At 35.5% G+C, this 15,842-nt stretch overlaps 1 protein-coding gene across 1 annotated transcript in view; it reads left to right on the forward strand.

Annotated features, from left to right (window-relative positions):
- The first annotated feature begins 1,134 nt into the window (after positions 1-1,134).
- The window catches only part of LOC140040557 (dynein axonemal heavy chain 6-like), a 34,492-nt gene continuing 19,784 nt past the window's right edge, over positions 1,135-15,842 (forward strand). Inside the window, exons 1-26 of the mRNA XM_072086585.1 lie at positions 1,135-1,259; positions 1,973-2,209; positions 2,387-2,587; positions 2,794-3,032; positions 4,243-4,510; positions 5,021-5,155; positions 5,278-5,407; positions 5,505-5,643; positions 5,883-6,060; positions 6,312-6,547; positions 6,765-6,873; positions 6,985-7,105; positions 7,386-7,537; positions 8,384-8,536; positions 8,845-9,096; positions 10,820-10,948; positions 11,238-11,351; positions 11,462-11,605; positions 11,735-11,944; positions 12,183-12,395; positions 12,614-12,891; positions 13,015-13,184; positions 13,317-13,654; positions 13,901-14,182; positions 14,484-14,783; positions 15,687-15,840. Coding sequence (XP_071942686.1) covers positions 1,982-2,209; positions 2,387-2,587; positions 2,794-3,032; positions 4,243-4,510; positions 5,021-5,155; positions 5,278-5,407; positions 5,505-5,643; positions 5,883-6,060; positions 6,312-6,547; positions 6,765-6,873; positions 6,985-7,105; positions 7,386-7,537; positions 8,384-8,536; positions 8,845-9,096; positions 10,820-10,948; positions 11,238-11,351; positions 11,462-11,605; positions 11,735-11,944; positions 12,183-12,395; positions 12,614-12,891; positions 13,015-13,184; positions 13,317-13,654; positions 13,901-14,182; positions 14,484-14,783; positions 15,687-15,840 — 4,873 coding nt within the window. The 5' untranslated portion in view covers positions 1,135-1,259; positions 1,973-1,981. The remainder of the gene's footprint in view (positions 1,260-1,972; positions 2,210-2,386; positions 2,588-2,793; positions 3,033-4,242; positions 4,511-5,020; positions 5,156-5,277; positions 5,408-5,504; positions 5,644-5,882; positions 6,061-6,311; positions 6,548-6,764; positions 6,874-6,984; positions 7,106-7,385; positions 7,538-8,383; positions 8,537-8,844; positions 9,097-10,819; positions 10,949-11,237; positions 11,352-11,461; positions 11,606-11,734; positions 11,945-12,182; positions 12,396-12,613; positions 12,892-13,014; positions 13,185-13,316; positions 13,655-13,900; positions 14,183-14,483; positions 14,784-15,686; positions 15,841-15,842) is intronic.

Genomic DNA, 15,842 nt, shown 5'->3' on the forward strand with positions numbered 1-15,842 from the left:
ACGAGGACAAATATGCGAAGAAATGTTATAAATCTCAACTTCGTAAAGCGCAAAATAATAGTAATTGTTGGGTAAGCAATGTAAAACATATGTTATGCTCTATTGGTCATGGAAACATATGGTTTTCACAAAATAATGTCCTTGATAAATTTTATATAATTAATAAAATAAAAGAAAGGCTAACCGATATGGAACGCCAATCCTTTCATGAAAGCATAAATATTTCTTCAAAATTAAGATATTATAAAATGTTCAAAAACAATTTCGGAGTAGATGGATACTTTTTATCGTATTGTTTTTTATATATATATATCAGTAAGATTGTCTTAAACTGTAAATAACTACAGTAAAAAGTGTTCATAATGTCACTACTTTTTAGTATTAATACAATTTGGATTAGCACATTTACTAGAAAAAAAACATAAAACCTTTGAGAATTCTCAACAGCCAGAATGGTGGGAATCAAAAAACACAAACAAAAAGGGCTTCAGGTTTTCGGCCAAATTATGCTAAATTGTGTAAAAATTAAGTCAGAATTTTTTTTTAATATGACAGATGCTAAATCGTGGTGATGCTGTAGAATTGCGTTTCAAATTATGCCAGATTTTCTAATGCCTAGCATAAATGCTAGATGACAAATGGGTCAAAATTATGCCAGATAGCATAGTTATGCCAGATTTGGCCACTATGGGGCTGAACTGCCTTTGGTGAAGGGGAACTTGCGTAATAAGGACCGTTGGTGGGTGATGCGAAATCATGTGGTGACGAAGACCTTGATTGAGCAGTTTTGTAACTTTTGCCATATCTACATTTATACGTTTTCTTTATCTGTAATAATCAAAATAAATTGTATATTAAAATAAATTGTATATTGCTAGAATGCTTGTTATATTGCTCATAATTTTAGTCGTTTTATAATAAATTGTAGCACTTGGGGAAGACAGATCTTTACGAAAACAAGTCTATCCCCCTCAATTTGGAAAAGTTTAAAGCTTTTTATAGAGGGCGCTGAAATCAATTTAATTAAGCAATTATGATAGTCTTTGTTGTACAGTCACTACTTACACCTCAAGCAGACCGTGACTGGATGGTAAAAGTCTAGACGTTGCCTAGCGAAAACAAAATGGTGGCATATACACGGTCGTAACTCCAGGAAAATGAAATTCAAACAAATCATTCCTAGCCATTTACCTTTTATCGAAATTGTTTGATTTCAAGTTTTTAAACTAGATTAACACATTAGATCTGACTGTACAAGGGTAAGAAAAACTTAATAATACTAAAACTACTAAAAAGTTAAATGTAATTTTATAGGCCTAGGCTAGCCTAGCTAGTACTAAGTAGGCCTAGGCCTATTATTAGTAGGCTAGGCTAGTACTAGTAGGCCAGGCATCATCATGATCATGATGGGTGTAACGGACAATATGGCGTTTGACTGATTAAGAAGATGAATAGGCCTGCTATCGCAAGCAAGTAGGGTAGGCCTAGCTCCTACTAAAATTTGGCCTAGCCCTAGCCGACAATTAGTCCTAGGACTAATTGTCGACTGTGTCGTGCCTGTGTCTAGTAGGCCTAGGCCTAAATGTAATTAATAATAATATTGGAAACCTAGGCTAGGCCTCTAGCTAACTAGCCTAGGTCCCTATTAAGTATTATTAATATAGCCTAGGCTAGTTAGGCTATAGCCTAGGGCTAGGCCTAGCCTAATAATAAAATATCAGAAACAAGAAGAAAGGAAGGTTGACCGTTATCATGATTCATGTTTATTTTGGCAAACATAAATAGACTGCTCAATCACCATTCCATGGCAAATAAAAATACTACATTTGTTTTGACAATCACAGTCAACGATGTCGAAAAAAATAAATTATTATTATCTAATTAATATAATTATTATCTCCTAGCTAGCAATTATTTATAGAAATTTATATAATAATTCATGTATTGTGGTTGATGTGTTTCCTAATTTCAGAAATTGGCAATGTCAAAAAGTGTGAATGGAACCAACAATGGACCAATTACCAGTCCCAGGAACAGCAATCACAACTTTGGTCTTTCAGGATTAGACCCAGAAAAACTAAAGAACCGACTTTACTCGTATGCACCTCAGCAGGCGCCTGTCAATAAAAATGCTCTTACATTTAAACGTGTCACACCAGCACAACGTGTGTCAAAGTCGTTACCAACAGCTCCAAGACTTGAACCATTGGTATTGATCAAAATAATTCAATCATTTAATTTCGATTTCTGCCTATATTTGCAAATTTGTTTTAATAAAATAATATGTAGTAATAGAAATGTATGATTGCATGTAGTACATAATTAATTAAGTGGAAAGATTTTTTTATGTTTAAAGTAATAATTGTAAACTGTTTAAATTCTCAAGCCTGTGTTAGGAAGGTTCCAAGAATCAAATAAACCTGAGAACATCAGACAGAAGGCAGCAGAGGCAAATGCACTTATTCAAGCACAAAAGTCTTTAGAAGAACCTAAACAGAAAAGAAGTCGCAAGACTGTAGATCCGCTTGAGCGATCACCAAGTGGGTCATCACTACCCGAATTACCAAATGATCTTCGACAAAAACAGGTAAATTTTAATTTGTTTTATTCTTCACATTCTTCTTGGCAAAAAATACATCTCCTCAAATGGCTAAATTAAAGTTAAACATAGTTCATAATTTAACATTGTTGAGCACAATTAACCTTATCCAGCAACACGCTTTCCTAAGTAAGACTTTAAAGAAATTTTTTTATGTCTATTCTACATTCACAAGTACCCTTTTTTATTTACAGGAAGCACTTGATCAGCGTTCTCCAACACCACCTCTCATCCCTCGTTCCAAAGATCATGGCCAGGTTCACAGGGGTCACTCCGCCAGTATCCCAATCTCACAGGAAGTTGAAGAGTTAGAAGGTTTGGCAGATGTCTTACAGATTTTACAGCTCGTTCGTAATAAGCCACGCTTAGGATTTTTGTATCTGACACCAGCTGTACCAAAGTCCTCAATTCAGTATCATCCATACAACCTTAAGTAAGTTTTGAGAATTGTATAATATCATGCACTAATAAGAATGCTTTTCTAAGTTGGCACTTAACACTTTGACTGCCAAACACGAAGATCTTCGTTTTTGGAAACACAACGCTTGACTGCCAAACACGAAGATCTTCGTTTTTCGCGTTTTTTTTTTCGAAATCCGGTAGATAGGTTAATTATTGGTATATACTATAGATATGGACACTAAATTCGGTCTGGACCGTGAAAATTTTACCTTTCGAAAGTAACTAATCTGGTTACGAACGATTGTCAAAATGGTACCTGTCGAAATAACATACACCGCGCATCACAGTAGCGCGTACAGCGATGGTTTGGCGCATTGTGTATCGGTCGCGCGCTAGCTATGCCACCGAAGCATTTACAAAGGTTTATGTGGATTGGCATGTTTGTTTGTTATCTGAATAAAAAATAATGGATGAATTTTCAATAAGAAGTCTTTAATTTTATTATTGTATGTATACCCTAATTGTTTTGGTGTTTCACTGTAAGTGGCCGAGTTTCACGCAATAAACTTGTTTAGAAATGGTATGAATATTATCATCAGTTTACTAGCTAGGCTATAGTAGAACTAGGCTATAGCCTAGGCCTAGTCGTAAAACGGTTCCGGACCAACTTTAGGCCTAGTTAACCAGGCCTGGTGTCTTTACTATGTGGATTTTGGCGAAACATTGATGTAAGATTTATGATTTATAAAATGTAATACATTTTTCGATAGTGATAACTTGTTTTTATAGGCCTACCGGTGCCGTGTAAGTAACTTTTTCGTTGTTTGTTGATCTCACCGGGCAATATTTTCATATTGTGATGTCTTGCACAAAATCGCGAATATCTCGACTTTCTTGCGCGAAAATACGAAAAACTCAAAAAGTGCGTTACTTTCATTTTACTATTACGATTTACATATTGCGATTTGAAAATCGTTCTTGGTACCATTGTAAAGCTAAAATCTTTATGATTATTTTAGTCTAAATTACATGTAAATCAGATCACATACATAGTTTCAATCAGCTTTAATAAAAACATCGAATTGGGCTATAAACGCTGGCGGTGGCAGTTTCTAACTGGAAAAACCTCTGGCAGTCAAATTGTGTTAAAAAATAACATTTGAAAAAAACCTTGGTTTTTAAACTGTGGTACTACTGTATTGGCATATTTATATGTTGATCAAATTTTATTTTATTTTCAGAATTGTAACACACAAAAACACAAATCCATCAGATCACTACACAATTAGCAGGAAAGGGGTAACGCATATGCGTAACAGTGAAGCGGAGTTCACTGAACTTGATCGTTGGGAGCAAGAATATCGTTATTTTATACAGTTGGTGAAAATACCTACTTTTGCTCTGTTCCGCAAATGGAAAGCCTTTGTCACATGGAAGAAAAATGTCAGATCTCGTAAGATTGCAAATTGTAAGAAACGCCTGCAAGAAAACCTCTTTATCGTAAACCCAGTAAGTATTAGCCTAATGCAACTTACATTAAAAGAAACACTATGCCAATAGTAACAGACATACTATATTATTAATGGGATGTATTATTGGTCAAAATAAAGTACTTTCTTTTAGATTTTTTCTTATGCATTTATGCTACTGTACCTTTTATAACTTTTATTTGACATTATTTTAATGAATAGTAAGTTTAAATCATTGTGCTATTCATAATTGTTTTAGTATTTTTTCAAGACTATATAATTTAATTCAAATGTATGATTACAAACTTCACCAAGAAAGTTGTTTATTTATTTAAATTGCAATGCCCTATCAAGCTGACTACCTAGTTCGCTTTCATAGCCTTTGTTAGTTATCTAAATCATTTCCTGTCACATTGTGATTTTAACAATGCAGCAAACATGATTTATTTTAGGTTAACAAATATTGTCAAATCAATGAGTTTTATACTTCAATGGTCAAATTATGTAAATAAGACTAAGAGATGCTAAAAGTTGTTATTGTTCCATACAGTCGTTAAGACCAGCAGTTTTGAATGTGCGTGAGATGTGTTACCGCATTAGTGATATGGGTCTGTGTAAGGTAGAAAAGGGCAGAACATATACATTGCAACACTTTACAGCAGCCCAGTTTATACAACTTAATGAGGTATGTATTGCTTGTTCTGTTTTATTAAAACAAACTGAAAACTATTATATAAAACATATTATTTAAAAATGATGATTTTTTTCTCAAATAGCTATAGTAGTAATACAATTCATTATTTGTAGGTTTCAGGTAGACTGGCTGAGTTCCGTGAACTTGTAAAAGAAGTTGTCCGAAGTGCATGTCGTACAGCTCTCTTAGAAGCTGGGTTCACACCAGATGATTATTTCTTTGATTGCGAGAGCCCAACAGGAGGTATGGCATGAAGTAGTAAACACTGTAGTTTTAGTCTGCTTTGATTTAAACTCTCTGATAATTGATAAATTCTATTTTCTGTTTGTTTTAATTGCAGAAGAAGGCTTTCCACCTGGAACAGCAGCTTCCAGCTACTTGCAAGGAAATTTTGACATGGATCTCTACGGAGATGCCCCAGATAAAATGACCTACACAGAACAGGCAAACAAGAGAAGCCACTGTCGCAGATTAACATGGTGAATACTGGTTGTGATTATAATTATACACATAAAATTAGCATTCTTCTGACTGCAGGATGGATAAACTGTATCATGTTTATAATATATTATGGTCCAATTTTAGGATAAGGTAGTGGATAGTCATGAGTTACACTCACTAGAAGGTCCGGATTGCACCCTGGACCTTTGGGATGGGAAGGCAAGCATGTTAACCACCAGTTCCACTACTTATTATAAACCATTTTTCTTTACTTTAGTTTCATTCGCCTGGCAGATTACCTGATTGTGAACACCATGCATGTGCTTGCTGTCAATTCTGTCACCACACTTTTGAACTATCTCAAAGAACAGCTACAGAACACACCAACCTTAGCACAAATCCAAGGCAAAGAAGATGTCACTGACAATACAGAAAAAGATGAAGAAAAAGACAATGTAATACAATAGTTTCACTAAAGTAAAATTATCAAATTTAATATGGCAGTATAAAGGCTATTTTTGGTTCATAAATCTAAATTCAATCATTTGGTAAATGATAACCAGGGAAGAGTTAAAAACTCTTCCCTGATGATAACATCCTAACCATTCTAACTCTCAGCCTATTGCTTGTGTTGTTGCATCAGACGTTTATCAAAAACAAAACGTTTTGTCAATCACCAGTATGAAGTTTGTTTCTTTTGTTACAGACAACAGTTCCACCATCCATGACTGGCACTGGTGCCTTCCAGGAGGAAACCGAACACAACACACAGCAACCTCCTTTGTTTATGACAGAGTTTGTTCTTGAACCTATGCAGTTAATGTTTGCACCTAACCAGGATGACTACCAAGTTGGAGTTGCTGAGGTCATCAAGCGCTTCCAAGATTGTGTACTTAGTGTTGCCAACCTGGTGCCTGATGGTTACTTTGATGCTTTCACAAGGTCAGTAAACCCTTAATTAATACGAATATCTCAAGTTGTCTTCTCTTGGCCACTGAAATATGGCTATCTCAACTCAAATTAAGGTGCGCAAAATTTGTTGAGCAGAAATAAATAATAATGGATCATGCATCAGACCAAAACAAAAATACTTTATTATACAAATATTTAGTTTTAGGTAGCAATTAGTTTCAAATGTGTCATTCTTGACTTTTTGTAGGCCTATAATTAATGGCAAGTTAGAGGAAAAAACTGCTGGTGAAGGTCCAAGTCTTATGGCTATGTTTGAGGATGACAAGCATCTACAAGGAGTCATTCAGAGTATTAGGGTAAGTGTTTTTAGCTATTGTTTTATAAAACATTTTCTCTTGCTGTAGTATAAACATTGATTATTGCTAATTGTTTATCTGTTTAATATATCTGTCTCTTCAATTCAAAAGGATTGTGTCATGAGAGCCTTTGAAGCTGTCAAATTATATGCAGACACGTTTGAGCCTTTCAGAGAATTTTACCGAGAGAATGAAGGATTAGATATGACTGAAATACAGGAACAAGACCATGGTAAATATAATTGTACAATACAGCAGAATCCATTTCTTTGAGACACCCCTATTAAGGGAACATCCTCATGTGAAACAAAATAAATTGCAATACTGTATATGCTTTAACACTACTGCCAACCCCTATTTAAGTGACACCCATGTTAAGAGGACACCAAGTGTTAGTGAGTATTCCCTTCCTTTATAGATTTTCTACAGTATATGACAATCCGATTAGTTAGTATATTTAAGGCAGCACCATATTATTCAAAATTCCATATTTGATTTATTCTTTTACAAAGATGTGGAGTTTTTTGGAGAAGCGTTAGAGCGCTACCACATGCAGCATTCCAAGGCCGCAGCCATTGAAGTACGGCGTAACATTGGTATGCTACTAGTAGATTCTGAAGACATGAAGAGCAAATTGATTCCATCACCACTTCGTTGCTTAGAGGTGTGTACCATTAAGACATTTTACTGACTTGCTTGCTTATCTCCATGCAAGGGTTCGAGGCCAACTCGCTCCTAGTTCTGGTGGTGGAACAAGTCTTCTCGGATAAGGACTATAAACCGTAGGTCCAGTGTACACAGTTATAACCTGTGTGTACTTTAAAGAACCCAGTTCATTATTCGAAAAAGAGTAGGGGGTTACCCCGGTGAACTGGTTCACACAATAGCCCCTGTATCAGGGGGATTACCACCTATCTGATAGGACAGTGATTAATTCACTATTGGTAATCCTTGGCCACATTGCCTAAAGACATAAAATAAAATAAAATAAAATAAAATAAAAATGCATAAAGGTTGTGATGATGTTTGGTTCACCTGCCAAATAGTCTTATGTTAGTTCTCTTTAGTTGGATTTTCTTTCTTTCTTTCATTTATTTGGCATCTCAATAAATAACATTAAAAATACATCAATAATATATAAAATCACCTTAAATATTAATATACATGTACATCAAAAAAGCAAATAAAAATGGCGGGATTAATGAAGTCTGACGATGCACGGGAAAACACATAAAGTCGTTTAAAGTAAAACAACTTAATTCCAATGTGGTCCCTAAAAAGATAGCATAAGATCTTTTCAGTTTTTTTTTCCTTTATCAAAGTGCATTTATATTTTAGTATACATACTGTACATGCATACACCATTTATATTGTGCCATATCAAAAAATGTCAAGGCACATTACAGATATTTAAAACTAAAAGCTAATGTTAAGCAATGTTATGAAAAAAGTATAATGTGCTATTTAAAATGTAACCACATTGTGATATTTTTTTTTTTTTTTATGACAGGTCATAAATGACATGCTACCAGAATTGGCCAAGAAGTTAGTGGACAACTCGATTGCCGAGTCCCAAGATGCTCAGTATAAGCTGGAAGTAGTTCCGACAACAACTACTGAATTTGTTGAGAGCTTGATCTTTCTGGATGAGATACAGCTTAGAGTAAGCTTCATTTGTATTTACATTATTCTGCAAATATTTCACCTATTAATTCTTTTTTGTTGCTTTAAAACTTGTTATTCACCTGAGTCATATATTGATAAAAGCACTATAAATGTTTCATAATATTAATTATATAGAAAAACCTCATCATAAGGAAGGGGACACCTTCGGGACTCAACACAATGTTCCTTAACTAGAGGTTGTCCATAGTGTAAAAAACGTACATTGTTTGTTTCATGGGTAATTGTCCTCTTAATAGTGTATGGAGAGGTTCTACTACAGTATACCATTATTTTTATTACTTATAGATTGATGGTCTTGAATCAGAAGCTCACATCATCAAAGAGATGTATGAACTCATTGACAAGTACGAGGTTCCAACTCCACCTGAAGATTTCGCAGTATACCAGACTCTGTCGCCCTCTGTGACAGGAGTTCGTAATGCAATTGACAGAGCAGTCGGAGAACGAGACTCTAACATTGATAAATTCTGTACTCATTTGGATAAGGACATTGCAGATTTAAATAGAGACGTAAAGAGTGTTAAACAGGAATCTCAGGTAATTGTGGTAGAGTGTTTGTACTTCTGTGGCGGTATTCATCATTCACACTTTAGGCTAAAGGAAACACTTACCCTTAAAATTAAACAAATCTCCTATCTAAAGCCCCTTTCTCACAGATGTGCCTGCAATATACCGGTATTATGCTGGCGTCGTGCCGGTATCGTTACCGGCATATACCCATTCTCATCGGACTATCGTGCCGGAAATATAACCGGTATATACCGGCTTTCAGTGAGAAAGGAGTCGGGCATATTCGGCCAATAAAAAGTCCCTGACAAAATAATTATTGAGGGCGTCCTTTATTGTTTTTATTTTTGTCTAGCGATATATGGCGGCGAATTTTAAGTTACAGATTATTATCTTCCTTTATAGCATATTTATGCAATACATGCTATGTACAGTATATTGTGCATATATTATACAGGTACAGCAATTAATTAGCCGTCATCTGCAATCTGTAAAACACCTTAGAAGGCTGTACAATTTACAAGGCGACGCAAGGTCAGGCACCAACAAAGAGCTATGGCCTAGGCCTATAGATTATGCTACAAATTTCTTCTTGTCCCCTTATTTTAAGCAGCTCTCTTATCTCATTATCACTCCAGTTCGACATTATTATTGTTAATTGAATCGGCGCCAAAGTGATACACTTGACTGCGCAAAGTGTCAAAGCCTCGACGGGGAATTAAATATAACCCCGGAATATAACGGCGTTACGTTCTCACAGAATGCCCGTCTGCCGGGGAATATTCCTAGAATATTACTAGGTCTAAAGCAGGTCATGTCGATGCCGGCATGATGCCAAGACGACCTATTCTCACAGAAAACCATACCGGCATGGTAATGGTATATTCCCGCAATATTCCTGGCACACAGCTCTGTGAGAAAGGGGCTTAAGTGAATACAATTTAAGGGAAATACTTAAATATTTTTTAATTAAGTGAAATACTTAATATTTGAGGGAAATAATTTTATTAAGTGTGATTGGCGAATAAGGCCACTGGTGTACAGTAAATTACAAGGATCGGGGATTTTCAATACTGCCAGACACTAAGATTTTTACTCGGGGTACCCGAGTCTAGGACTTACTCATTTTCTCCTTCTCCTCCTCCATCTGGACACTATTGAGTTAAAAAAGCGATTTGTAAAGTACTACTCCTCCCTTATTCGTTGTAGTATGGAGCTGGGATTTGGCATGAATATACTACAGGGACATGTCCTCAAAGCTATAGAGCCATATTTTTTAATTTCAAACCGGATGCAGCCATATCACGTCTAAAAAATGGACCGTATAGCCGTATTTGGTAGCGAGGTTGATGTGTATGTGACGTCACATCCCGTCTTATGACGTCATTACAGCTTCTTTTGCTGTACCCCGAGTATTGCACATTCGTGCTTGTTATATGTATAAAACATTTTATTTATACACATAAAACATGCATTGATGAAGGGCTAGTGTTGCCTGAAAACTCTGCTAACTTTTCTGGCTGTTTTACTTTATTGTTTTGATTTAGCTTTTCGCTTTTTTTTTAAATCTTTATTGAGATCCAGCCACTGATACTCACAGCATTGTCATTTTTTCAGTATTTTGCCTTTAGATTTTTTAAAAACATATATATGTTATTTCAATCCATTGCACAATTGCAAAGTCTTATACAAATTTCTAACCAAAAATAAACTTTAACATTTTTAATCAAATATGATGGTATTTTCATTTCAGAATCCATTGATTCTTGACGTAAGTGCAGATGTTGTGAAAGTAACTTCAATACTGAAGAAGTTAGGAAATAAACTAGATGAACTTCAGAAGCATGCCTTCCAATACAAAACGTATCAGAAGAACTTTAAGGTAATAATAATAAGTTGTGGTCATGATGGTGGTGATGATTATGCTGATGTGAGGACAATATTATGGGGATGCTCTATTAGAGGATGATAGAATAGTATGATGATGGTGATAATAAGGATGATAATGAGATTATGAGAGGACAGTGGTAATCCAGTAGCTGGGAGTAGAACAAATGTAATGACTCTGAAAAGATAGCAAAATAGAATTAATTGAACCAAAATAGAACCACAATCAGTTAAAATGTATACAGTATTAAAAAATATGAAAACTTGGTTTTTGATTCCTATAGGTTGAAGTAACCAAATATGAAGAGCTTGAAGAAACCCATGCTGAACTTAAGCTTAAGCAACTGTTGTGGAATTCATTGGAAAAATGGGATGTAATCTCACAAGATTGGACTGAGGTAAATTAATCCATTTACAGAAAAATTCAATGTAAATGCCTAATATTCATCAGTAATTGTTTTTCAAAAGAACAAATAACAAATATAATTATGTTCTATTTTAATTTTAGGAACCGTTTGATGATATAGACCCAGAGACAATTTCTGGAACTGTACAAAAGTATAGCAAGTCTGTTTATCAACTGGAAAAGGGGCTTCCACCGAATCAAGTTGTACCCAAGCTTAAATCGAAAGTTGAGGACATGAAAGAAAAGGTACAATTTCAACTACTCAAACGGTAACCGTTATAAAGTCATGTATAATAAATATTGACCACACTGTACTACTAATTCTAAAGTTTTCAAAGTGACAGAAATATACCAATCACATAATTGTCTTTACAGCTTCCAGTTATAACAAACCTCCGAAACCCAGCTTTGAAGCAAAGACATTGGGATTCCATTGAAAGCATCTTAGACCATAAATTTAGCTCTGGTGAAGTTCTAAATCTAGGCCTCTTGACTGAGCTTGATGCCTTTCAACATACAGAAGCCATTGAGGAAGTCTCCGGCCAGGCCTCAAGCGAAGCATCATTGGAGAGTCTACTTAAAAAGGTAATTCTAGCATAGGATTGCAATGTTAATTTCTAAGGACACTTTTTACATACCTCAAGATCCTTGATTAATAGGCACCTTTGGGACCAAAAAATTGTCCCCTAAACAGGATTTTCCATAGTGTTAAAACATATTTATTGCCCCTTGTTCATATCATGGAAAAGTCTTGTCTAATAGTGTCCCTGAATAGTTGTGCCCAAAATAAGGCTTCTACTGTATTCAAATTTATCTTTATTAGGTTGAAGATGCATGGAAGACAACAGAATTTGTGGTCTTATCGCACCGTGACTCTAAAGATGTCTTTATTCTTGGAGGCACTGAAGAAATTCAAGTTCTTTTAGATGATAGCATGGTTAACATCTCAACGATTTCCAGCTCTAGACATGTTGGACCAATCAAACCTCGAGTTGAGGAATGGGTCAAGAACTTGGAACTGTTCAACAAAACTTTAGTAAGAAATTTGTTCAGAAATATGCATTTAAAAAAATGAAATACGCACATTAGTTTATAGAATCTATATGAAATATTAATGTGTTTATTAATATTACATTTTTTAAATCTCAAAAATGTAATCTACTTTAAACAATTTAAATTTCCAATGTTTGTAAGATGTAGAAAATTTACAATGGAATAAAATAGAAGAAATATAAATTTCATATCTATTTGTAGGAGGAGTGGTTAAACTGCCAGAGGAATTGGCTTTATCTGGAGAGCATCTTCAGCGCTCCTGACATTCAGCGTCAGCTTCCTGGTGAAGCTAAGATGTTTATGCAGGTAGACAAGTCTTGGAAAGAGATCATGAGGAAGGCTAACAGACTACCACTGGCAATGCGTGCTGCTACACAACCAGGACTGCTGGAAACTTTCCAGAATAATAACTCTCTATTGGACCAAATTCAGAAGTGTCTCGAACAGTATTTGGAATCCAAAAGAGTTATATTTCCAAGGTAGTTAGTAATTAATTTAGGTCAAAATATTGACATCTCAATGGTATAGTAAATATATTTCATATGTGTTGCTATTAATGTATACTGTAGCTTTCATAATTCCTTAATTTTGCTTTTCTACAGATTCTATTTCTTGTCCAATGATGAATTACTTGAGATACTTTCCCAAACAAGGAATCCACATGCCGTACAACCACATCTGCGCAAATGCTTTGATGCAATTGCTCTGTTGGAGTTTGGTTCTGCTATACCACAATCAAGTGAAGGAAAGGCATCTCCTTCAGGAGAGAAAGGTTTGTTTTTTGTTATGATTACTATTTTTATGTTCCTTTTACATAATCATGTAGTTTGTCTTTAGAACATAAAATTTGGCTGCATAACTGTACAGGGACATCAAATGTTATTTTTTATATCCATTTTTACAGAGGCTGAAGCTGCTAAAACCAGTACAAATGATATTCTTGGCATTATATCACCTGAGAATGAGAAGGTTGGCCTTGGAAAAGGTCTAAAGGCAAGAGGAAATGTAGAAGATTGGCTTGGCAAGGTTGAAGAAGCTATGGTTACCTCTCTACGTAAGATCACCAAAGCTTCTCTGGCTGACTTCAGCAGTAGACCTCATAAAGAGTGGCTGACATTGTATCCATCACAGGTTGTATTGACTGTCTCACAGACCATGTGGTGTCGCGATCTCAGTGCAGTACTTGAGGGTGACTTTGATCGCCAGGAAGCTCTTAAGGAGTTTGAGAAGAGATGTGTCACGGTTGGTATTAAACTCAGATCTTCATCTTTATTTACCTCTTTACCTCAAATTTAAATAGATTGCATTACAGTAAACTATTACGACAGATTGAAGTAATTTAATCTGGCTTCTGTTTATTGTATAGTATAGTTGATTGTATGTAGGCCAAAAAAGTATAAATGACATCAATTACTTTTTATACTTTTTTGACTTGCATACAATTAGCATCCACTTACATTACAATACAGTACATTTTTTGGTTTGCAGAATTTAAACAATCTAGCAGCTATGGTACGTGGTCAGTTACCACAACTTGTACGTAATGTTCTGTGTGCACTCATCACAATCGATGTCCATGCACGAGATATTGTCACAAGTATGGTGAAAAATGAGGTTAACAGTGTGAACAACTTTGAGTGGACAAAGCAGCTTCGATACTACTGGGATATGGACATGGACAACTGTGTAGTAAGAATGTCTACATCACAGTATGTTTATGGCTATGAATATCTTGGAGCATCAGCTAGGCTTGTCATCACCCCATTGACTGTGAGTTTTTTAATAAGTCTCTTTATTTAACTGTAAATTTCATCCTCTAGCCAATTACATTTATAGGTATAGTGATAAACAAGATTTACTTGTACTTAGCTATGAATTTCCAGGACCCTGAAATGATTGTATGCTAACCACCGAACTGTAGTTTTACTACTACTTTTAAACATCTTTATTATATCTATAATTATAGTAATTATACAGGCCATTATTATCAGTTAAATAATCGCAATGTTTTTTTACCACTAAATGTTAAGTAAATCAGCCACTTAGATTTATTCCATATATTCATTGCCAGGATCGATGTTACCTCTGTCTTATGGGAGCACTGCAACTAGATCTTGGTGGTGCACCAGCTGGTCCAGCAGGTACTGGCAAGACAGAGACAACAAAAGATCTTGCCAAAGGTCTTGCAAAACAATGTGTTGTCTTCAACTGCTCTGACGGCTTGGACTACAAGATGATGGGCCGTTTCTTTTCGGGTTTGGCGCAGTCAGGAGCTTGGTGCTGTTTTGATGAGTTTAATCGTATCTACATTGAAGTGTTGTCTGTCATTGCACAACAGCTTATAACAATAAGGAATGCCAAAGCTGCCAAGGTAACATTTTTTTCATCTTGTTTGTAAATTATGGTAAATTAAAGCCAAAGATGTAAAATTTTCTGAGTGGAGATGTTTTCAACTGACAGCTCTTCCATCCAGATTTAGTATCTTAAATAGACAGAGAGTATGTTTATCATGTTATGCAAATTGTTACTATTACACACAGCTATAAACATGGAGTATCAAAATGACCCAAATGGTCCTGAAAAGGTTTTAAACTACATTTGAAAACCACCCCAGTACGGGTGTCTTGGCTAGTTCTCTCATGTCCTGAAAAAGTTTTAAACTACATTTGAAAACCACCCCAGTACGGGTGTCTTGGCTAGTTCTCTCATGTCCTAAAAGGGTTCTAAACTACATTTGAAAACCACCCCAGTACGGGTGTCTTGGCTCGTTCTCTCATGTCCTAAAAAGGGTTTAAACTACATTTGAAAACCACGCCAGTATGGGTGTCTTGGCTAGTTCTCTCATGCCCTAAAAAGGTTTTAATCTACATTTGAAAACCACCCCAGTACGGGTGTCTTGGCTAGTTCTCTCATGTCCTAAAAAGGTTTTAAACTACATTTGAAAACCACCCCAGTACGAGTGTCGTGGCTAGTTCTCTCATGCCCTAAAAAGATTTTAAACTACATTTGAAAACCACGCCAGTATGGGTGTCTTGGCTAGTTCTCTCATGTCCTAAAAAGGTTTTAATCTACATTTGAAAACCACCCCAGTACGGGTGTCTTGGCTAGTTCTCTCATGTCCTAAAAAGATTTTAAACTACATTTGAAAACCACGCCAGTGTGGGTGTCTTGGCTAGTTCTCTCATGTCCTAAAAAGGTTTTAAACTACATTTGAAAACCACGCCAGTATGGGTGTCTTTGCTAGTTCTGCTAGTTCACTTATTATGTCTTACAGGTAACACGGTTTATGTTTGAAGGACGTGAGATCAAACTAGTAGCAAGCTGTGCAGCGTTTATTACAATGAACCCAGGATATGCCGGTCGTACAGAGTTACCAGATAACCTGAAGGCGTTGTTTAGGCCTATTGCTATGATGGTACCTGATTATGGT

Source organism: Antedon mediterranea, chromosome 2 (assembly GCF_964355755.1).
Source record: "Antedon mediterranea chromosome 2, ecAntMedi1.1, whole genome shotgun sequence".
NCBI lineage: Eukaryota > Metazoa > Echinodermata > Crinoidea > Comatulida > Antedonidae > Antedon > Antedon mediterranea.